The sequence below is a fragment of the Parasteatoda tepidariorum genome, chromosome 3 (genome assembly GCF_043381705.1).
Source record: "Parasteatoda tepidariorum isolate YZ-2023 chromosome 3, CAS_Ptep_4.0, whole genome shotgun sequence".
Lineage (NCBI taxonomy): Eukaryota > Metazoa > Arthropoda > Arachnida > Araneae > Theridiidae > Parasteatoda > Parasteatoda tepidariorum.
In genome coordinates this window covers 38640200-38666385 of record NC_092206.1, presented here as the reverse complement: position 1 = coordinate 38666385, position 26186 = coordinate 38640200, and the positions used below count along the sequence as shown (strand labels likewise).

General features: G+C 28.5%; 1 protein-coding gene across 1 annotated transcript in view; it reads right to left on the bottom strand.

Moving 5' to 3' along the window:
- Positions 1-21571: 21571 nt before the first annotated feature.
- Positions 21572-26186, bottom strand: part of LOC107447383 (protein O-mannosyl-transferase Tmtc3) — a 133041-nt gene continuing 128426 nt past the window's right edge. The window contains exons 20-21 of the mRNA XM_043039139.2: positions 24422-24505; positions 21572-22249 (exon numbers count right to left, since the gene is read on the bottom strand). Of these exons, the coding sequence (XP_042895073.1) occupies positions 22016-22249; positions 24422-24505 (318 nt within the window). The 3' untranslated portion in view covers positions 21572-22015. The remainder of the gene's footprint in view (positions 22250-24421; positions 24506-26186) is intronic.

Here is a 26186-nt window from a genome sequence, read left to right as displayed (position 1 = left end):
AATGTTCACAATTTTTAATTGAATCCTTTAATGTTTCACCAAAATTCATTTTTTGCCTAAAATGGGATACCTGCAAGTCGTAGGTAAATCATGGCATTGATCGATCCAGAAACCAATCTGATTGGTTCAGGTTCGACATGCTCCCGTGACTCCGCTTACTGGTATCCAATTTAATCTTATATAAATCACATGATTCGGCATAATCACTTCACTTCTCGAGTTGCAAGTACCCAAGTCACCTTGTAAATAAAAAAAATCTTAAATATGATACGACTGCCATGATGATATTCACGCAATTATTTGAATTGAATTACGCATTTGATTGCAACGCTCAAATACGCCATCTGGGGAAAAGACCGGTTCCATGACTTGAATCTTCTGCTTCTCTTCTCAGTACAGAAATGTTCAATTATATTCTTCGTGTTTAGTTCCCTAAAAAGTTTTTCATCTATTAAAAATCAAGACAGAAAATAACGTACTTCTTTCTCCTATGACTATCCACACGCTAATGGGGAAAACATGCAAAAAGTTGCCTTGTAGATAGTTTGCTCATCGTAACTGCAGCCCATTTCGATTGCCAATGGTACAGTTATATATGGTACGGTATAGTTGGAGATCATACTATTTGTTTAAACTCTATTTATCGTACTGCGATACGATAAAAAAAATAGTTCAACATATCTAACTTTCAGATCGGTTTTTTTATGTATTGATCAAGGGATATGGATGGATGACCGTGTAAAGCTAAGTACAGATTGCGCTATGGGTTAAAATTAGTCGTAAGACTTCCGAGTTACTGCTTCCAGTTGATTTTTACGCCGATTGAAAAAGCACGCCATCCAATATTATTATACTTGTAATATTTACAATGTAACGCGTTCTTTCAATTTAAATCTCAACAACACAAACAATAAATGAATTCGGAAGACTGTGCAAGCGTGCTATGATGCAACTCAAAAAATTACAAACTGTGATACTTTCCACTAATGTAGACAAATGAAAATAACGCTTCAAAACTTGGCAAACCTTGCACTTTATTTATGTTTTGATATTAATTTTCTTAAATTTGTTTTAGGCTCACAATCAGTTAATTACAGGAAAGTCTTATGAGTATTAAAATTGCGCGTAAATTAAAGCACAAATTACAGTAACAAAACTTCCTTGAATATGAACCCTTTTCAAACATCGCCTCGTAAGCGTACCATAAGCAAATGAGAAAGCAGAAGTTTTCTGAATTTCTTCCGATTTTAGTAATCTTGTTATTGTTTATATTCAGTCAACCATCCATTTAAATCCAGCAGAAATAAATAAATGCTATTTGGATTGAAGAAAAAAAATACATCTTATAGGCGGTCTACCTTGTATTGTTATCACACGTTTTGTAATTATTTATCCTTTGCCAATGCTATGGTACAGCTAAAAGGTTCCATCGTCTTACTCACTTTGTATAACCATGTCTGTGATTAAAACTTTCTTGATTTGAGCCACAAATTGTATTTACATCAGAATTAAAAAATTTATCAGTTAGATAGATTCCAAAAGTTTTTATTGTATCGACACTGATTCGGTATTTCAGATCCTATTGGGATAAAATTTAAATCTTCTCATATTGTACAAAATAATTGCCAATACTTAAATTTCAAATTCATTTTTTTTTTTCAAATACGTATTTAACTTTGGTTACTAAAAAACTTATTAAATGTTTTCCGACAAACAGATTATTAGTACAAATTCAACAACAACATTATACCTTTACATTTACCAACATACTACCTTTTTTTCCCCTTAAAAACAAATAACAATACATTTTATACAATTGTATTAAAACTTATTGTGTTTTGTGTATTAAATCAAAATGATATTGATTATCAATAGTAATTAAAGTAAAATAATTAAGCAACATAACATTATACTTCTTTTTCCTTAAAAAAACATAACAATATATTTTATGCAATTGTATTAAAACTTATTGTGTTTTGTGTATTAAATCAAAATTATATTGATTATCAATATTAATTAAAGTAAAATAATTAAGCAAATGTTGACGGACAAAATCGATATCTTCTAAAGCCAATCTTCCTAATTAATTGCTGACTCTCCTCGCCATAACTGTATACACAATATAAAAAAGGGGAGCAATAACTTACTTTTATTTTCTAAAAGAACTTAGTTCTTATATATAAACTAATATAAAATATATAAGCAACTGCAGAAGAACAAAAATTGATATCAAAATCTAATCTTCGCATTCAGTCGCTATTTTTCCTTACTTTCTTAAAGTCGTAACTGTGTAAAAAAGGAAGTAGCATTCTCGCAAAAGGCCTTTATTTAACAAATAAAACAAAAAAAATGTTTTCAATATTAACAAATGTAAAATAATCAAACAAATTCTGTAGGATAAGAATTTATATCTCAAATTCTTAAAGTCATACGTGTATACAATCCTGTTTTTTTTTTAAAAGTAAGTAGCACTTTTGCAAGTTACTTTTTAATTAACAAAAAATTTAGTTCTTATCAATATTAACTAATGTAAAATAATAAAACAAGCGCTGACGGACAAAAATTGATATCTATCAGTCAAATGATCTTCACTATTTCACTATATTTCTTCGTGTTGCTAAAGTCATGATATTTGTACACACATTTAAAAACAAAAAAAAGGAATATGCATTCTTTTAAGTTACTTTTATTGAACAAAAATACTTAGTTATTATTTATAATTAACTTACATGAAATATTTAAGCAAATGCTGATGGAGAAAAACTTATGTCGAATTCTAATCTTCGCAATCAATCACTATATTTCCCCGCTTTCTTAAAGTCATAACTGTATACACATTTAAAACAGAAACAAATTTATAATTTAATGCACATTTAAATAAAAATGGAAATTGCATTTTTGCAAAATACCTTTATTTACAAAAAATAATTTAGTTATTATTTATGTTAACAAATGCAGAATAGCTAATCAAATGTGAACTGACAAAAATCAATTCCTAAATCTAGTCCGCAATCAGTCGCTTTATTTCCTCGATTTCTTAAAGTAATAACTGTGTACACATTTAAAAAAATAGGAAGTAGCATTCCTGCAAGTTACTTTTACTTATCAAAAAAAAANAAAAAAAAAAAAAAAGAAGAACAAGAAGAAGCTTATAGTTCTTATAAATATTAACTAATGTAAAATAACTAATCAAATGTTGGCTGACAAAAATTTATATCTAAATCTAATCTTCGAGATCGTTATATTTCCTCGTTTGCTTAAGGTCATAACCGTATACACATTTGAAACAAAACAAAAAAAGTAGCATTCTTGCAAGTTAGCTTTATTTATCAAAAAAAGAAGGGAAGAAAAATTAGAGAATGTTTACACGTGAGAAGATATTAGAATGAGTTATAAATATTCTCCAAAATTCTCAGAAGACTTTTGATTGAGAAATTATACATCACGGTATGTTGAACAACATAAACTAATTTTCTGATCTATCCTTACTCCTCTGATCAACTTCCAAATAATAATCACCTTTTTAATCTTACCGTTTTCATCAATGTTAACTGAACTGCCTCCTTTCTTTGTTTAAGTTCGTCACAGTTCCAACATAACATACTACACCCGTTTCCTCTTGCAACACAGGTACCCCGCCTAGAAAGTGCACAACGATATGCGTTTAATTAAAGTTAATCGCCTTAATTATCTATCTTCGCTGAAGATTATTTTTCGGTAAGAGTCACTAATTAAGTACATTGTGTGGATAAGCAGAAGAGAAAATACTAATATCTTATATGAGATGAATCTTTTCTAATTACGGCCCATCTGACATGCTTTTGTTCCGCGGTTACTTATAAAAATATCAAAACTTTTCTTTCATGGCAGATTAAATTGTTTCTCTAGTGAGTTGAGTTTAGATGTTTCAGCTATTAATTGCATTTATTGATATGTTTATTGAGTTTCTTAGAACAGAGATGTTATTGATCAAAAAAATATTTATATAAACGTAAGTTAAATGTGTATATGTTCCTTTCAATATAATTAAACGATTAGTATTAATAACAGTCGTTATTATTAATAATAATCAAGTAGATCGTTTAAAGTGTCGGTATCTATCAGAACTTATCGCATTTATCGGTTATTATTAAAAAATGTCAATGAAGTTTGGTCAGTGTAATAATTTATTCAAAACTGCCTTGCAGTTTTGATTTTGATTAAAGAAACAAAATTTCTAATATATCTTGTTATAAATAAAAATAGTTATAATAAAAATATAGTTAAATAAAATATAGTTATAATAAAATTTCCAAATATATTTCAAAGATAAATTAAGAAATTTCATAATTTTGTGTCCATTTTAATAATATGAAGGTTTTATTTTATATCATGTGGAGCTTTGCTGTAATTTATTTCACTGAAGTAAATGCATTGGAATCAATTCATGAGCTGTTTCAAATTTTTTACAATTAAATAAATTTGTACTTTCGGATCGATATTAAAGTATATGAACTCAAAATTTCAAAAATTATCATTCGTCAACAATATTGTTTATAAAGGAGTCGGCATCTATATGAATGAAGCAAGATTCCATGGCAACAACCTAAATTGATGTGACAGGATGGGGGTGGGGGATGATTTTTGCATTGTGGGAAATCGAATTTAAGCCCATGATTCCAAGAATTTGCGGCAATTGATGATACATCGCATTCTTGATAGCGGACATATCTATAGTGTTTCTTCAGTCTAAATTTAAAAGCTCGTCTGGTTTGACCATTGTAGCTTTGTATCTTCCTCCCGAGATTTGAATTACTACATTTTAAACTTACCAGGATTTGAATAACTTTATTTAAGTTTCAATTACTTTTTATGAATTTGATTTAAATTATTACTAAAAGAAATCGATACATTTTTTAAGTTGTTGTTTTTATGTTAAATAGCGATAAAAGTTTTTTTTCGTTCAAATCAAATTATTTAACAATTTAAAATATTTGCAGAATCTAAATTCATAGCTGGCATGAAAATAGTTTGCATACTCAGCTTCCCAATATTTAGATTGCTTTATTTGAGTTTCTTATTAAAGAACATCGACTATTTATATCAACTGCTTTTGTTTTTTTAAAGGAATTTGATTGAAAAATATTACAGAAAAAATCTATACATTTTTAAAACGATTTTGTGTTATAAAATGATGATAGTTGAAGTTTTATCTCGTTCAAATCAAATTACTGAACTAAATCATCGAAAAAGTTTGTCGTATCTATTTATTGTTTATAGGAGAAAAGTTTATCTGTTTCGTCTTCCCAGGACCTGAATTGCTTTTTTCGAGTTTTACATTGAAAAATATCAATGATTTGTTATGATTGTTTTTTGTAAATTTAATTTGAATTATTACAAAAGAAAATTTATTAATTCTTTAGGCTGTTGCTTTTATGTTAAATGCCGCTAACGAACTAAGTTTTCCTTCGTTCAAATCAAATAATTAACTCTCTTATGCATATGGGCCTTGAATGAGGACATATATATATATATTTGCTTCATAGTGTTATTCATATTCGTACTCGCCCTGTAATTTGCATGTAGTCCTCATTTTGAGATTCTAAACAGTTCTTGGAAACTACACCAAGTGGCAGGCTATTCAAGATAGTTATAAGAACATGATCTCTTAGGAAGTCGATGGAGGATTCGAGAGAAGTGAAATTACGATATTTTGTTTTTTTACTTTGGAGGGTTGGACTTTTTTTTACAACTTCTTATGCCTAAAAAATTAAATATGGATATTCAGTTTTTCTACGATAAAAATTATTTTGATAACATATACCACAAATATACTCACAATATCTTCATAAGAGGATAGCAATTTTTGACTATATAAGACAAAAATTTCCAAAAATAAATTATTACACCATACTTCTTATATACTGAATGGGTTTTGTAGCATATCTAAATATTTTCTTATAACTCAAATGAAAAATTCATACATGAAAGGGTTAAACTATCTAAAATATTTATAAAATCTATATATTTATAACTGGCTTGAAAGTAGTTCGCATGTTTCGTTTCGTTTTTCCAAGATTTAGATTTCTTTATCTGAATTTCTCATTAAAGAACATCAAATAAATTTGTATAACAAAAAAAATCTAAGAAGTTTTAAAATTTTATGCGATATATAATGATAATCAATAAAATTTTAACCCGTTAAAATCAAATTATTGAACTATAATAAAAAAGTTTATAGAATTTATTGCTTTCATGAAAAAAGTTTATCTTTTCAATTTTCCTAAGATTTGAATTAATTTATTTAAGTTCCACACTGAAAAACATCAATGATTTGTTAAGATTGCTTTTCGCGAATTTAATTCAAATTATTTCAAAAGGAAATTCATAATTTTTTTAAATTGTTGCTTTTATGTTTAATGACGCTAAACAAACAACATTTTCTTTCTATCAAATCAAATTATTATCAATTAAATCAAATTAACTATCGAAAATATTTGCAAAATCTATATTTATTACTGGCATGAAAATAGTTTGCATATTTTGTTTCACCTTCCCAAGATTTAAATTGCTTTATTCGAGTTTCTCAAAAATAAAGAACATCAATTACTTATGTCGATTGTTTTTTAAGAATTTTATTCGAAGTATTACAAAAAAAATTCTATAAATTTTTTAACTGTTTTTATGTTTTGGAATTGTTTTTTACATGTATTGTAATTTTCGTTTTATAATAATAATAAATAAAGTTTTATTCCATTCAAATACTATTATTAAACTAAATTAGCGAAAAAGTTTAAAGAATCTATTTCTTTCATAAAATTTTTTTTAGTTATTTCATCTTCTCAAGATTTGATTTACTTTATTCGAGTTTCCCACCGAAAAACATTGAGGATGGGATTTGTTACGATTGCTTCTCATAAATTTAATTTAAATTATTACGAAAGGAAATTTATAAATTGTTAAAGTTCATGCTGTTATGTTAATTATGTTAAAAAAGTTTTTATTTTGCTCGAATCAAATTATTGCGCTATTGTATAAAATATTTCTATATTGCTGACATAAAAATAGTTTGCTTGTTTAACCTTTCCAAGATTTAGAACGCATAAACCTGAATGTATCTGAAAAACAAAGTTCAAAAAGATTTGCTATCATCGAAATATGTTGCTGCTTGAAATATTAAACTTTTGTTTAGAAAATAAAAGTTTTAAAGTAATACGTTTAAACTTTCATAAAAGTTTAAAATCTATATCGTATTAATCTCGAATAAAAGGCAGACAATGTGTTTTTTAAATTCAAACGTTTTCCCAACTGTTTTTCAAAGTTAACTTCCATGTTTCATTCATGAGGGTAATGCATGCAAATGTTTTTATAAGAGTCTGGAAATTGGGATTCTTGTTTTTTAGTTATAGAAACCGAAATCTTCCACTGAATACAGAACTGAAATCAATTTTAGAGAATACGAGATCCATTTCCTTGGATCGAAAAACTATGTCTCAACGAAATATTGAGCATGAATGTTTGAACGGTTCGTGGAAAGAAAAAGAAAAAACGCACTCTGGCATAGGTTCTGATGACCCTAGCAGAACTTTCCCTTTTTACCTTGAAGAGAAAAAAGGAATAATAATAAAAAAAAATCGTTTGAAAAGAACCGATGCCATTCCACAAATTCTAAACTTAAGTTCAAAAAGAGAGATCTTGGACGTGAGTCGGAATTTTTAAAAGTTTCGACGTTGTACTCGTCATGAGGAAATGCCCTAGGTGTTGGCTAGAAAAGTTAAGAAAAATTCCAAACTAACGTATTTTTAGAAAGATGTTTGATAAATGTTTTAGTTGATATATTCTTTTTGTTATGTTAAAATTATGAATCACCAAAAAATTTTTATTTCTTCTTATCACTTTTAAGATAATTAGTAATATCTATGAATGTATATATATCGATATATACGATGAAATCATTTTATGTTTCTAAATAACATTACGTGTTTTTTATAGTTATTAAACGCAACACAATAATACACGTAATAATAATAATAGAATAATTAACCCATTATAATACAGTCGTATTGCTCGTAATTTTAATTTTATTATTTATTTTAATAAAACTATCCAATTTTCATAACATTTTTTTACTTTAACAGAACTTTTATTTAATTTAAAATAAACTTTTTAAGTAAGAAGGCTAAATTTAAAACCACAATCGTGATCGTTGCTGAACCTACTTATTGTTGTCAAAGAAATTATTAATTTTAATATTTTTTTATAAATACTACTTGGCATTAACGAATAAGCGTTAAATCTATGATTTCGATTAAATTTATTTCGTAAATTAACTTATTCTTTTTTTACAAATTTCATAAGTGTCAATTAAGTTTTCTGAAAATTACCAATTGTAACGTAAAAAAAATTTTAAGTTTAAAAAATTTATTATATTATAAAATTAGTTTGAAGAATTAACTTTAATAAATTTTTTCCCCTCATAAAGTAAAAGAGAATAAATTTATTATTTGATATTTAGGGAGGGAATTTGTCTTGTATATTCATATCGATATCAATTTGTTTTTTAAAAAGGGATTGCAGACACATTTATTGTGCAGCTAGCATAGAAAATGTTGTTTGAGATATTAAAAAACTGACTTAGAAGTTAATACTGGGAATGCAAATCATATGTACGATATAACTTAAATTAAGTGTATATAAAAATGGGCAGATTTCATGAGAAAACAATAAAAAAGTGAGATGAAGTTCTTTATTAGAAAATGATAACAGCATCAATCATGAAAAGAAGAAGTGGAGACGCGAATGCAGATTACAATAGGCAAGTGGTACAAAACTAACAATAAAAAAGATGACAAATTTAATTACTCTTATATAGCCACAGAATTACCTTGTTGAAAACAACAAAACAACATGAATTATTACTATTATTTATAAATGGTTATTAAAACAACATATTGTTTAATATTTATTTTTTTGAAATTGTAGGTGAAGGATTGATTTAAACATAAAGATTAAGCAAATCTAAATTTGTCCCAGACAGTTGCAGTTCAAGTGTATGTTATACAACTATAGATTCCAGTAAATGAATTTGCTTACATTCACAACTTTTCAACACTTGTAAAATTATATTATCATTTTAACTTTTATCAATGAAAGTAAATTTACTTTCAATGAGTAATTTGTTTCCCCTCCATTGCAACATGTAGCAATATTTTTTATACATAGTAATATCTGAGTTGTTGCCTTCATACCTCCTAAATAAAATTAGAAAGAAATATTAGAAGTTTCTAAATAATTTTCTATTTAGTAACTTCAGTGTGGTATTAAGCATATTTCAATTTTTGACGAAGGTGAATGCATTTGCTTGAAATATTATGTTTATAGCAAATATATTACCGCGGGTTGTCTACAAAAAAAAGTGATATGGAATATTCGGTAAAGATATATGGAGAAAGAAAACCTGATTGTTTTCAAATCAAAGTCAACCTTCTACTGTTAGTGACGATAAACGATTACACGATTCGAACCCCAGACGTCTCACCGTCTAGTAGGTGCTCTACCATTAGGCCACTGCTTCGTAGTATAGTTTTAGATTATTTATAAGACGTTCATAAATTCGTTTTTCTCGAAAGTGGCTGGTTAGAGCGCTTTATTATTTTAACACTCTCAAGTCGTGCCCTCTGCTTGTAAGTGGCAATAATACAAGGTGGAATAAATTGAGCGAAAAAAAATGAGAAAAAGAATCATTGAATCAACGAATTCATGAATGAGCAAATCAACTTAAACAAATAAATAAAGCAGTTTAAAAGCTTATTATTTGAAATATGATTGACATTGTTAATTTTTTTTAGTTGCTGAATCATAATATTTTAGTTTACTAGTACTTAAGTTCGATAATTTTGCAGGTTTAGAAAAGTCTACATATTTGTTTCCCTAGAGTCCTTTTCAATATTTCAAGAATAGCATAGATACAAACGTTTGAATTCCAAAATCCTAGGCATCCGTTAAATATTTGAATACATTTCAGTATTCAACAAAATCCTAGCTGAAGCGGACAGTTTGACGGGAGTGCAAACATTTTTTTTAACCTCACCTGAACGGAATAGTAATAATAAAAAGTTGTTTGGCGCTTCTCCAGTTGGCGAGCAAAATGAAATACATTCTTCAATTCAGACGCCGATTCCGTACACAAAGAAGTCGCATTTTTCAAGACCAAGGTTTAGAATTGCTTAGGACATATGGGGAAAAGGGTAAAAACGGGGTAGAGACAAGACTTGCCATTTTGCTGTGTCGTAAATCAAATAAAATGGGGAAAAGGCCCTCGGCGAAAGGCATGTGCCCGAGACAGGTGGACCAATCGAATTAGCCATAACGCTCTTTGTCTTAAAAGCATCTCTCCAACAATGTTCCAAAAGTCCATGTCTATACCAACATAAAAAAATATTGCACAAACATTTGTTCTTGAGATATTGGCAAAATAAAAATGAAAGTCGAAGCTATACATTAAATTATAATTTTTCGAAAGAGCTTTCAGAAAAATCAAATTGTTTTCCAGAACAAAAATAAATGGATAGGATTTAGAATCCATCGAATAAAATAATGTTAGATATTTTCTTTTTTTTTGTGTAAAGATTTATAGTTTTTAAACGATTCGGACATTTTATTATTATTTTTTTTCTGTTAACCTTTTCAAAATGTCCGTTATCAAACTATTTTGAAAAATTTCCTCTTTTTCTGAGTTTAATAGGTGCTTTGAAACTATAAATAAATAAATATGAAATTCATAATGATTTATTGAATGAAATTTATAGCAATATATGTTCTCTTTAGATCGATTTTCATACTGCTCGGTTTCAAACAGTAGCCAAATTGTAGCAAAAAATTACTTCAGAAGAAGGAAACAATTATATCATTAATTAAGAACAGGTAAAAAATTGATTAAGAATCGAGTAATTAAGAAAATCATTAATTAAGATTCAGCAAAAAACTGAAAAATTGTTTCGTATTAATATTTGAAACAGTGACAGTGTTGTATATTTTTTCTATATAAGTTTTGAACTAATAAATTCAAACACAAAGTACCCTAAAGTTGAAATCTTTTACTGTCATTTACATGCACATAAGAATCTGAAAATTTAATGTAAGTTTCTTTAAATTCTTTCAGTTCTTTGTTGATCTGGAAATCAATTTTTTAAACAACTTGAAATAGTACAATATAATAATAATAATATAATAATAATATAATCGAATATTACAATAATAATAGACAGGTATATTAATTAATAAAAAGAAAAGAAAATATACGTATAATATGCAGATTAGAATTCCATTTTATACAGATTCACTCATGTCAATTAAACTGTTTGCCTAAAATGCCACGTATGCAAATTATTTAATCTTTTGTAATAGTACAATATAATAATAGTGAAATATAATAATAATAATCGAATAGAATACTACAATAATAATAGACAAGTATATTAATTAATATAAAGAAAATAAAATTTATGTATAATATGCAGATTGGAATTCCATTTTATACAGATTCACTCATGTCAATTAAACTGTTTGTCTGAAATGCCACGCATGCAAATTAATTAATCTTTTGTAATAGTACAATATAATATAATAGAATACTACAATAATAATAGGCAAGTATATTAATTAATATAAAGAAAATAAAATTTATGTATAATATGCAGATTAGAATTCCATTTTATACAGATTCACTCATGTCAATTAAACTGTTTGTCTAAAATGCCACGCATGCAAATTAATTAATCTTTTGTAATAGTACAATATAATAATAATAATAGAATAGAATACTACAATAATAATAGACAAGTATATTAATTAATATAAAGAAAATAAAATTAATTAATCTTATTATGCAAATTAATTAATCTTTTGAACAAAAAATAATTTGTTAATTCTGCATTTGAAATAACTTTGTGTCAAGCGTAAATTAATAAAAACAATTTTATTCTTAATAAGAAAAAAACCTTGAGCGGTAAATGCCTGTATGTCCGTCACGTGGACATAAAGATGCTTACATATCGAAATATTTCTTTTTATTAATATGTAATAGTTGGAAAAATTTTGTTCTTCAGTTGGGAAAAAAATTTATGTTTTTTTTATTATTATTCTTTAAAGTTTTAGCACAGGTGCTATAATGCATATGGATGGGTTTCGACAAACAGTATTCTAAAATTTGCAGAAATTTTGACAGTGGCATATTTTTACTTTGTATACAGAAAGTACCTGCTTGTTCTGTTTCTTTCGGATAAAAAAAAAACTTACTCAAAGTATTATTTTATGTATAAACATAATTTTATATAGTGCAAAACAAGCCAAACAAAGAGTCATGGAAAGGAAATAAACGATAGGTCACAAAAAAATTTCATTTCTCAGAACGTACTTTTTTGCTTATTTTGGAGGCGAATAAAACAATTTTAAAACATACAGTGCATGACAAAAATATTTTCAAGTTTAATGTTCGAATGATTTTTTATAATGGTATTTGAAATGAATTTTGATCTATTTTTTAATTCTCAAAATGAGTTTCAGATACAACTTTAAATTCTGGAAAAAAACGTCATAAATTTAAGACTATTATCTTGACTATTCTTTTTTTTTCAAACAAATGAAACTATATTTTTCCGATTGCAGCTACTTCTAATTTGAGGGTCAGTAATCCGAATCCCTTGAAGAAAAAAAATTGGTTTTCCTGCCTGATATCGAAACTTAAAACGATCAACTCAAACTCAAAACTTAAATTGCTATTTAAGTTTTGAGTTTGATACTCTTTGAGTTTATACTCATTAATATTTTAGGCTGGAATTCTCATCATAGGTTAGAGTCCTATTTAAAAATCATTCAAAACTGCCTTTCAGTCAATAAACTTGATTTCTGGGATTAATTTCATGTTTTGAAAAATGCGAACAACTTTGTTAATGATTTTTCATGTATCCCCTTTTTTATTCTAACGTTCAGAAATTCATATCATTTTAACTAACACACCTGGTGTTTTCATCTCACCACACCGTCATCTATTGTTGAAACTTGTACCTCATCTTAAAATTGTTAAACTATTTTTTCCCTTGATGCAACTTGATTACAATTTTATTCCATTCTGTTTTCATTCTGTGTTCCAACAGTGAGAAAGATACTTGATTATATATTTTCATATTTAAGATCTACCTTTGAATTATTATGTTTGAATCTTAGTACCAAACATCTCTGATCATTATACCTAGTTTCGCCAAGGTATACTATTTGTTTATTTTGCGCACTACATCACTGTCTGCTACTGCCTATATTAACTGTTTATTCCAAGCAAACGGACTCATTCTCAATGATCTTCAAAAAAAGAAAAGAAGCGTAAAAAATGCTATGTATTCTCAGCAAAATCGGTTCTAAGTTGAAATAAAATATATCTACTTGGACCATAACGCAGTGCATATTTAATGTAACCAGATGTCAAATTGTATGACGTTTCCGTTTAAGTTTGAATCATAATATTTTGTAATCAAGTTTAAGAAGTACACTATTATGGTTCAAAGTAGCACCACATTAAGCTTGCTGTAAATTTCAATGATAGCATGGTTCAATACGCCCCAAAATTTCTAACAATGTAGACATCAATGTTTCCTCCGCTTAAAGTTATTTTATGCAGAGGGATCAGAAGGAAAACGGAAATCATTACCAAATTTATTTATTTGAAAAATGTATTAAAACTGTCATTTCTGTTTTTTCCCCCCTGAGTAAAAAGTGTTTTTAATCACGGGTTCGAGTACCTATCACGAAATGACGAGTCTGTCTGTTGAGCACGGTTGTTTATTGACTGAAAACTTAGACCAATTTTCTATCTTTGAACGTGGGATTCCTTTTGAAGCTCACTATAGGCTTTGACGATTTATTTAGTCAAGGCTCTTTTTCTTTCAAGTACTCTGGTTTTTTTTCCAGGTTTCAGGCAAGAGTCCCGGAAAAAGTTCGGCTGTCAACCTAGAATGCTGGCACTTGAATTTGACCTTTGTGCTGACGAAAAATATTTCCAGGTGGTTGATGGATCATGGATTAGAATTGTTCTTTCTTTTCAAAACACGAGATCGGGATGCCTGGTAGGACTTTGAGCCCATGTGCGAAGGGTTGTGAGTTCGACTACCCGCCGGCGAAGACTCCTCATGTACAAAATAGTGACTGGTGCACTCTAAATCTGTCGGGGTCACAAAATTCTCCAAGTTCCCATAACAAATCAATACCTCTGGGAGTAATGGTCTACGGATGGATGGTGTGGGAATGTGCCCTTCCTGTAAAACGGGATGTGACGTATGAATGTTGTCTCCGGACCAAACTCAGATATATTTCCCAGACCGTCAACAATAGTTCATTATGCAGTTCTAGTGTGACGCAAACAAAAGTTCCGTACCTTTCAGAAACACAACCAAATCATCATCGTTAAATAAGATGTGATGACTACAAATATATAATTAGTAGAATACCCATATTCTATTGGAAGGGCATCTAAATTGCTACATGCTTTTTCTCGATGGTATTAGGCGGCGCTGCTTGTGTTGAATATCGCAGAAGTTCAAATGCTTTAACATGGGCTGGGAAGCCTGCCTAGCTGAGCGTTATTGTCCGCCAAATGCTGTACGAAGCGTCGAGGTAGCGGGTTCGAATTCTACTGTTACACTGGATGTATCTTCGTGTTGTCTTTCTCTGTATTGTGCTATCTACACTTCTACTTGACCAAAGTGTATGAGCCTTAATTGAACACACAAGCTTTCAAAAGTATGTTGTATCAATAAATAATACATGTTGCCTGTTGAAAGTTTGTTATTTAATTTTACTTCTTTTAAATGTTTTCCTGTAGGAAAAGAGCCGTAAACGATTTCAGGCACCCAAATAAATTTCAATGATGATGATAATAATTTTCTTTGAGTTATTAAATGTGCCGTGGAGCCACGCTGATCAAGCGGAATCAAGCTGTTACCCTGGATGTGTCTTCACGCTATCCTTCTATGTATAGTGCTATCTGTCCTATTTGACAAAGGTTTATAAGCCTAAATTGAGTCCCCATGCCTGAAAATGTATGTAAATAAAATAAACAGAACTAAATAAATAAGGGGCCTCCCTGGCCGAGCGGTATCGCCGGTCCAAACGCTCTGTTAAGCGTGGAGGTAGCGGGTTCGAATCCCGCCGTAACCCTGGATGTATTCCTTGTGATGTCTTTCTCTGAATTGTTCTATCTGTACTTTCTACTTGACAATGACTTATAAGCCTATATTGAGCACACAAGTCAGCAAATGTATGTAATTTCAATAAAATAAAAATAAATAAATAAATAAACGGGGTGCCGTTCTGTTTTATCATAAAATACTCTTCTGCCTATCAAAAATTTTATAAAAAAATTAAAGTTAGAAATATAAAATCCTAAGCTTTTTAAGTGCCAAAATTTATTACCTACTTATTTTAAATAATTATATATTTCATTAAATGAAATCCTATATTTGACTGTTTTTGTATACAAGAAGCAAGCATTTTATTTTTTTTTCTCGTTACAAACTTTATTGCCAACGAAGAAGTCGCACTGCAAGAGGTAAGTCTTGAATTGACACCTTTTGTAAAATATTTGTTTTTTAAATTTTTCTTTCTTTTTCCTAACCTGAATCAAATGGAAACAATGGAAATATTTTTATTAATGCAGTATATCAATATTTTCAGTTAAATCGCTTTGTAATAAAAAAAATATTAAATCAAAAGAAACTAATTTTAAAAACGTTTTTTCTATATGTGCAAGAAAAGCCATGATTAGCAAAATAATCATAAATAACGATATTTATACTAAAGTTTTATTTTTAATACATTACGAATTTGATCTAGTAAAACTAAAATTATAATAACTGCATAAAACACTAAATTAAGGACAATAAAACATCCGGAAACAACTTAAAATGAAAACTAACTGAAAATATTATTTAAATTATTTTTCCATTTATAGATCTTTTCATTAATTTCTCATAAAATAAACAAAAGGATTATATGTTCGTGTTTCAATGTTTAAAAAGACATTGAAATAAATCAGTTTAAAAACCCTGATTTTTATATTTGATATAATACGATATAAAATGGAATTCTAACTTTTTGTTTACAATTTGAGCGAAATGAAATGTTGAAAAACACCTTTTTCTACTTTTAAAGTTGCATCGATATCACAAAATGTTATTTTCGTGAAAGACTACAATGTGTAGAAATATTAAGGAGAAAATTTATTCTTGAATATTAACTTTTTATTCCAATTTACTTACAATCAATCCAAAATAACGCTAATTATATCTGAAATAACTTATAATTCCTCATTTACTTTAAAATAGTATATTAATATTTAATCCATTGTTAGCATTGAAACATAATTTTATCTCAAATAAATTAAAATGTTTTTTCTTATCAAGAAGCTAGTTAAAATTATATGAAAGAAAACGAAAGAAGACTTATATTACACAGCTTTTGTTTAATCCTTGAATATTTTATAACTGTCATTAGCAATTTCAGACTTCATAGAAACGAGTTAGATTTTTAGGAGATAATGAATTTTCATAATAAATTATTTCCGTCATTTTACTTAGAGAAAATATTAGCTTTTTCTGAGTAGGAAGATAATTAGCTGAACGCTTTTAATTGTGTTTTTTTTTCTCTCTCTCGCCCTGTTCTTGTTGATTCAAGAGTTGCACACACCTTTATGATATGAAAGTGTTTAATCTACATTACGCGAGAACATGACTTATTAAAATAAGAAATTTAAAGAGTAATGAAATATTCTCGCTTTTAATCATAGAACATTTATTGAAATAGCCGTAAAAACACAACTTTTAATTGGAATTTTTAATAAATTCGTCTTATAATTATAATTTTAAATTAAAATAAATTTTTCGCTAAAATATAAACTCTTATTTCTCGACTAGTAATAGCTTATAACGTTTTACTGCGCGGCTTGAAAATTTATTATACAGTACTACTAACAACATTTAATGAGAAATTCAAATTTTATAATTAAAACAGCTAACATATTTTGTAAAGGTTTTTTTTTATTTTGCTAAGTGCTTTTTTTATTTTTACATGCAAAACATTTTCTATTTTCAGCTTTAAAAATGTTTTACCTTTTTGCATACAATTATTTCTTAAAACAGTTTTTAAATATTTGTTAGCTGGGCATAAATTTAGATTTTATAGTTTTAATTAGCTGCTAAAACTCACCATAAATTTATTTTTACTTATTTATTTATCGGACGCTGACAGAATTGCACGGATTAATTTTCTTATATTGTTTTCATGTGAAATCATCTGTTAATGTTCTTATGTATACTATTGTTAACAACAGCAAGCATCCCAAAAAATATTTCATTCGCCTATTTCAAGTAATTTTATTCTTTAAATTTTTAAGTAAATGTAACTCTGTTTTACTCTCTACAATTTTATCAATTCCATGTATTTTATGATGATAAATTTGTATTTGTATTTGTAGATTTCATCTGTTTTAACGTATTGTTTAGCACAGCATTTTCTTGTGAAACTTTTGCAATTAAATTCTACATCCAATCGATCAAACAGCATTTCTAATAATTTAGGACTAGTATTTGTTTATTCAAAATTAAGGATTATGCACGTTTCATTCATTTGACTTTACACACTGCTTCACGCCTGGGTGCCGCAAAGTTTCAATTTTTGAGGGTTTTGCTTTATCCGTTTTTTGTTTTTAACTTAAAAGAATTTAAATCGAAGATTCATGAAAATATCTTTTTTTGTAAAATATTGGGGGGGGGAATTAAAAAAACTTCTAATCAGTTTGGAGTTTGACTGCCTTTCAAAAACCACTGATTGCAGAACTGTTTTGATAAAATTTTGTTAGAGAAATTAAGAGAATCTAAAACTCCGCACTCTTCATGTATCGAATTCTGATAGTGGGACGGCCTAGTATTTTTCCTCCATCGAAAAATACTGCCAAACAGAGTAAAAATCCAATTTTTTTTTTCGTTAAATTAATTAAAAAAGAGGACTAAAAACATATTTAGAATTTTTCCTCTCCGTCTCCACCCCTTCAACAGCTGAGTTTGAATGAGAAAAGAGAGGACTCTTAAGTGTCACCCAATACTTGATCCAAGAGTTTCCTTGTCTTCTGGATTAGGTTTAAATTACAAGGCTACGGAGTTGAACATTGGTAGTCGTAAACTCAAAATTGGGAAATTTGGGATATTGGGAATTCTATTCTGATTGCACAAATTGATTAACACTTGACTACATGGTGTACTTAGTCCACGTGGTGCATATATGTAGTAGTTTCCTGATAGTAGCAGAGGAGATCTCAGGTTGGAACCCCGGAGTCCCGGCCCTTTAATCAGAGTTTTAGTCAAGTTTTTCATTTATGTAGTTTGTAAGGTCTTAAAAAATTTTATTTTTGTAATTACTTTAAATTCAAACCTTCTATAACTTTAAAAAATTTGCGAATGTGAAACAAATAGTATTTCACAGGAATAAAAATAGTCCCTTCCTAGATTTCATATTTTAAAAACATTTCATAGAATAAATGCTACTCATTTGCAGTAACAACTTGTATAGATTACAAAACAATCTTCTGAGATTAATTTTATGAAATTCTTCTGGTAAGGGCGGTTTTGAAAAGAAGAACATCTGCTTGAAATATATTCAAATATAATACATGCATAACAATGAGGGTACTTGAGCTAAATGAAATTCATCAAAATTGACTCAAGGTAATAAATAATTAAATTAATTTATTCTATGCACTCTGTTTCGCGATAAATGATCTTCAAAACATGAATTTGGAAAATCTAGAAGCAGATGGCTATGAATATAATTTATTGATACAGATATAATACTTACTTTATGCAAATAACAATATGCATGATATCTTCACGAAGTTGTTTTTCTGGTGCCTTAATTTAGATTAATCTATTAAAGAATGATGCTAATATGCAAAATTACTTTACCACGTAAATTACATAACCACGAAAATTGCACTATTAACTTTAATCTAGATGATTAAGGCTGTTTATTTTGTTAATTTTATAAACTAGACGAAAACTCTACTTTTACATTGTCTATGGGAAAAAGATTAGCTTTCAAAGATGAGTAACTCCTTTTTTTTTCTTTTTTTTTTGCCTTTGAATAAATTGTAACTCTTTAATGTTTAAAAATGTATTATTTTATTAAAAAATTTATAAGAATAATTTTTCTAAACAAACGGATTTTATTGTTTACTAAAATCTTCTATCGTTTTTACGTTTGCTAGCTTGACTTTTGGACATCTCTGTCACGAGTTCAATTTTGAACTCTAAATTAAATGTAAAATATGGTAATTTTAACTCTTTAAGACGGTAATATTTCATTTTGGGAACATTTTAAACGAAAATTATTGAATAATGTTTATAGAGAAACTGATTTTTAATTTTTCTTTTCTGTAACCCATGAGTGGTATTAAAGTGTTCAATGCAAATAAAAAAGCATGGAGCTTGGAAAAAAAGAGAAGTATTAACAAGCAGGAAAGTTGCAACGCTTTTACTCATAACGTTTACAGTTCTCTGCTTTAGAAAAAGAACTTAACTATTAGTTAGACGATTGGATTATCGTTTTATTTCTTTTCATTTGAATTTATAAAATTATTTTTTATCAGTTGGTGAGTGTTTTATATTCTTCCATAAAATGCTTGGATGTTTCTTTCTTTACGAGGACGTTATACCACGGAAGAAACTTTTCACCACAAATTCTGTTTCATCTCTATAACTAATGTAAAATTTGAAGTATAGAAAAAGTGAGTTGAGACAAACTTGGAGTAAGTCAAAGTTTCAATTTATGGAGAAAAAAATAAAAATATCAAAATGCAAGCAAATTATTGGAAGAGAACTTTTCCATTGCATAACCCTAAGTTATCCTCTCATGACTGGTTTTAATTTTGATATTTTGAAATTTTCTTTTCATCATTTAAGACATCGTGGCTTACTCTACGCTTGCTTGAACTTACTTTTTCTATACTTTAAATTAGTTATGGAGATTGAAAGAGAATTAGAGATGAAAAATTTCTCAAGAAATAAATTCTGCCAGAAGTAAATTCAAAGCGATTGTTTCAATGCATGTAAACATTGTTTTTCTTTTCTTCGATAAGTGTAGGAAAAAACACAAAACAGATTGAAATTTAACCACACTGGACGTATATATTATATTTATTTACAATTTTAAAATTCTTTTTACAAAACATTTTGAAAACATTTAAAACAGTTCAAATACATCACATAACATTGCTTCTTAATCCATTTGATTGCAGTATTAAAGAATAGGATTGCGCAGTATTTTCCTCAGCATTCAAGATAGAAACATGCAATAATAAATTCATCTCCGCATTCGAATTATGCATTAATTCAAGTGGAGGTGGCCGAATTCAAGTAAAAGCCATAAACTTGATGGCTGTACTACGAAGTTTTTCTTTAAATGTATGCAAATACATTCGTTCCATACACGCAAAATCTTTCTCTCGACAGGTCTGTCACCTGTAGCAATCTCAATAGGCTACTACCCTTATAAAGCGCCTATAAAAAGTAAAAAGGGTATAAAATACTCCATATGTTTATTTAAAGTGCTATTTAGTAGTCTATTTCTAAACAAAATGGTTAACAGCTTCACAGTTAATTACCTTTCCGAATTTAATGCTTAAATTAATTGTGGGCGTAACAATGTTGAAAATAGAACTCTTTAAACACGTTTTTGTTTTGGAGTATTTTTTTTTCTATAATTGTAGCGTTACTAAATGTGGAAACAGATGAAGAATATCACTAATCGTATAAAAATAAATGATTTGGAAACAATAAAAGCTAATTTTCTTCATGTTTTGTTTTTAAAATTACTTAACACGTTGAATACCACGCTAATTTTGCATAGCTTGTCCGTCTGGCCAAAATAATTTTCTCAGTATGAATTGAATAAATTTCTTCAAACGATTTTTGTAACGATAATTTTAAAAAAATGAAAAGCATTAAAAATTTACTCGAATTATATGTTTCTAATAATCTTGGCTTGGCCGGTCACCAGTGACCCCCATGGTGCTACGCACAAACTCAGTGCCGGTCACCGGTGACCCACATGGCATTCAACGTGTTAAAGAATGCGTGTGTCTGAAATAGAGATGCAATAATTCTTATAAAGTAACAGTATCCATTCTACTTCAACTAGATACATCCTGAACTATTATTTAAACCATTCATGTGTTAAGGGTGGAGTAAAGCTTGTTAGTAGAACACCTGTTTTATCATCTCTCATTTGTTTGCATCAGAATTCGTTGTTAGGATGAATCAATCCTCATTTCATACTATAGATCAAATATTTGATGAAAATATAAAATAATTTTAATACTCTCTGAAAAGTGCAAATGAAAAAATCACCTGTGACTTGGTAACATTCGTTTAACCATCTCTCATCAGTTGCAGAGATGCCAACGTTCTCCGGACAGTAAATAAATATCTTAAAGTGGTAGTTTATCAATTGTGATTCTTGGTTTAATAAATTCAATTTAGTAGATTTNCATTTCATACTATAGATCAAATATTTGATGAAAATATAAAATAATTTTAATACTCTCTGAAAAGTGCAAATGAAAAAATCACCTGTGACTTGGTAACATTCGTTTAACCATCTCTCATCAGTTGCAGAGATGCCAACGTTCTCCGGACAGTAAATATATATTTTAAAGTGATAGTTTATCAATTGTGATTCTTGGTTTAATAAATTCAATTTAGTAGGCTTTTTTCCACCACTATTTCTAAATAATTAGGCTTATATAATTCACCACTTTAGCAAAAGCAAGCAAAAATAGTCAAATATTTTCAAATTTTATTTTGTGGTAATTTACCATTTTTTTTTAATTATTTCGGCATCTCTGGCGTTGAATTATACAATTGTAGATAGTAAATGCAAAGAAGATAATAATATTTCTTTTAAATAAACTGTATATTCTTTAATTTAATAAAATATGTTATCTCATGCTATGAGGTATTGATTGAGAAGATTGCATAGAACCAATAAGTTTTCGTCTCGCTCGAACTATCTCGAGGTGATCTATTACATAGCGTTCATTGGGTGCTATAACTGAAGCTCTCTCCAAGCATTCTTCTGCTTTGTCTAATCTATCCCTCTCAACAAATATCACACACAAGTTGTGCTGTGCTTGAACATGGTTAGGATCTTGGTCTAGTATTTTCTCATAACACTGAAATATGAGAGAACAAAATTAAAATTCGCCATGTGTGCATAGCAATAATCTCTTTTAAGCCTTAATTGCGCCCCTTAACTTCTGATTTGTCTTAACCTTGTTCGTTAAATGGTACCCATGAGTAATTATATCATACCATCAAGAAACTATAAGATAATTATCGTAAAAAAAATCATCGAACCAATGAAATGGTTAAACTCTGAGTTCAGCGTTTCTATATATACCAAATAAAGCATGTCCTGAAACTTCCAAATCTTGCATTTTGTATCGTTTACGATAGAAACTCTTTATTCCTAGATCTGCTGTCCTCAGTTATAGGCTACCGGGTTTCAAAATTTAGTTGTCCGCGAACCAAAAAAGTTGCTTTTGTATCGTTATTTTGTATCGTTTACGATAAAAAATCTTTATTCCTAGATCTGCTGTTCTCAGTTATAGGCTACCGGGTTCCAAAATTTAGTTGTCCGCGAACCAAAAAAGTTGGTTTTGTATCGCTTACGATAGAAACTCTTTATTCCTAGATCTGCTGTACTTAGTTATAGACTGCCGAGTTCCAAAATGTAGTTATCCGCAAACCAAAAAAGTTGGTTTTGTATCGTCTACGACAGAAACTCTTTATTCCTAAATCTGCTGTCCTCAGTTATAGCCTGCCGGGTTCCGAAATTTAGTTGTCCGTGAACCAAAAAAGTTGCTTTTGTATCGTTATTTTGTATCGTTTACGATAGAAACTCTTTATTCCTAGATCTGCTGTACTCAGTTATAGCCTGCCGGGTTCCGAAATTTAGTTGTCCGTGAACCAAAAAAGTTGGTTTCGTATCGTTATTTTGTATCGTTTGCAATAGAAACTCTTTATTCCTAGATCTGCTGTCCTCAGTTATAGGCTGCCGGGTTCCAAAATTTAGTTGTCCGCGAACCAAAAGAGTTGGTTATCAAGATTCAACTCCTTCAGAACAGGCGAAAGGAGAAATAAGCACTTCCCCAAGACCGCACACTCCGAAAAAATACTTATTAAAGAATACTTATACGAGATGCAATATGAGTATCCAAATTGAGATCATGTCCATGTGATCCTGGAACGTGAGAGTCAGAAAGGCTAATTTCATGTATGATTCCGTAATCTATGATGATAGAATCATGGTATATGTGATCATGGTTAGGAAATAGCTATACATTCTTATTTTATTCTCCAGGTAGCACTATAAGCAATTTCATCGAACTCAAAAGTCAAGGAGTATGAAACAAGACTTATGAAAGAGAACACTATAGTTAAATTTAAGACGATTTAAAACAACTGGTATTTGCAAATTTTTGCTACTTAACCTTTTATTTATTCGTCTATAGGTTCATTAAATCTAGATATCAGGTTTTCATTATCTTTTAGCGTTAATTATGTCTGATTTCAAAGCTTCAATGAATTTGGTTATATTCTCTCTAAATAATTATAGCGTTCAAATAAGCGAGCGGATATATAAACATTTTATAATAAAAACAACCATAAAAAAAACTTTACGTTTTATGAACTGGGTGGCTAGATGATTTTTGAAAAAATGCTCAGGCATCTTTTGCTTGTAGCGACCCTAATGTGTGTACCTTTTTTTTTAATTTTATTTTTTTAAAACATATACACTAATGGCTGTGATTACGGAATACATTGTATATAGTTAACCTAAAAGGCCTTCTTAACTAATGAACAATAAACTATTATTGAATATGAAAAATGATCCGCTATGATTTTGAGCCTTTAATTATACTTTTTTGCAGCCAAAACAATCCATTCTTAGCTAAAATAAAATTTTGTAAATTCAATATGAAATTGAATAAGGTTATTTCAATTACGCGTACTATACGTACATTCAGTTTATTAAGTTTAAATTAAAATTAAGTTTTATGATATAACATTTCTACCTTTTATGCGCCAGATACCGTAATTATTTAATTTCAACAATAAATAAGTTAATTATTTAAATTAAATACTTATTTTTTGAAATAAATGAACTTAATTAATTCAAAGCTTCAGCTCAAATTTATGGGTGATGTTTTAAAGTATAAATTTCATTTAAATTATTTCAGTAAATCTTTAGTTTTTGTGGAACACATTATAATTATTTTCATTAGTCTTTCAAATAAATAAAATTTTTAAAAGGAAATTAAATAAAAAAGAAACATGTTTACTTCTTGAGCTGCATCCAAATCTCGAACGGTGTTTATGTTAATATCTCCTAATAAAACTAGCCCCTTCAGATGATCTGGATGATGCTGGAATTTTTAAAAAAATAGATTTTATAAGGCAAGTAGAATTTCACTGTTAAAAAATCACTTAAGGGCGCTAAGACACTTGCGCTGCTGGAGTAAAAGTTATTTGTATCAAAATTTAAATTTTGTACAACTTACAAAATTCTCCCATGCACCTGATTGTTTAAATTTTCAGTATGTAGCTAATGGATGGTAGACTCTAATAACTTTGTAGCCACTTTTCCTCAAACCTAATGAGTCGTTGGCCGATATTGATAGGCTTTCATATAACAGCCCTTTTTTGCATTACATATTGAATTATATATTTTTATTAAAAAATCATATAATAATATAAATACGTGACAAAATGTAATCAAGCATGCATATTTCAAAAAACATTTTTTTTTAAATATTTGGGAATGCAAATTGCATTTAATGTTAGTTTCCCAGAGTCTCTTTCTACATTGATATACATATATTTAAATATATATTTAATTTGAGTCGCCACTTTCTTTTTGATGACTCGTCACGTGACGAATAGCAAGTGGGGTTTTTTATTTTCAGATCTACTCTCTCAAGACAAAAAAAAAACCGGGTGGCTGTTAACTATAATTTCGTTATTATGAATTATGATGTAATGCATATTTTGACAAAATATAAGTTTCCAATAATGCCTTCACAATTTATTTTTAATTTACACATTTTTTCTTCATTTCACATGATTAGATTTAATAGTGCAAACGCACTGTTAAAAAGATATTCGTAACGTTTAAGTGCATGAAAAAACTGCACTTGTGAAATACGACAAAATTATTACTTAATTTTTTTACAACTCTCATTACCTTTAAAAAATTGGGTAAACATTGAACCATAACATTAGTACCTAAAACTATAATATGAGGCTGATTGTACACAATACAAATAAAAATCAATACTTTCGAAATTTTGAGATTTCTAAATACTTTTATCTGTCTTATTTCATAGCTTTGGTGCCATAGATATAGTTCTAAGAAACTAAAATCCTGATAACATCCCCTCATTATTGTTATAATATATTATAATTAATTAAAGCCTCCTTTCTCGATCTTAAGCAAATGAAATGTTTATGTCTTGAGAACTACCAAAAACTTAAAGGTGGTGTTTTCAAATACCACGTTAAAGCTCTTTTTTTTTTAACTAAATGTAATTCATTTCAATTTAATGATTGATATAATCTTAAAGAGAACAACTAACGGAATGAAGAGTGTTTTTAAAAAAAATTCTTCTCAGTTGGATAATAAATGTTAATCCACGGAGTTTAAAATATAATAACCTTAAGCCTCTTTACTATTTTTAAATTTATTATTAAAATGCTTGAAAACTTATTTATAATACGGTTTAAAAACAAAAAGCTTCAATTAATCTTTTTATGTTATTCCTTTTCTGCAAATCCCTTTCTTAATTTATTATTCAAAACTAAACGCTTTCTCACACTTTTAAACTCACATCCCTTTCTTTAATCTATTTTTGGTTCAAGTATGCATTAATTAAAAGTTGGACATTTTTCCCTTTGCTCTTTGTGGGAATCACGCGACCTATTTAATAAACCAATAACAATTACTACGTTTTCCCTTATACCCTGAAATGAAGCATTTTACGAATTTATAAATGTTATAACCTTTTTCCCTGCCTAATACCTCTCTCTCTCTCTCTCTCTTTTTTAAAT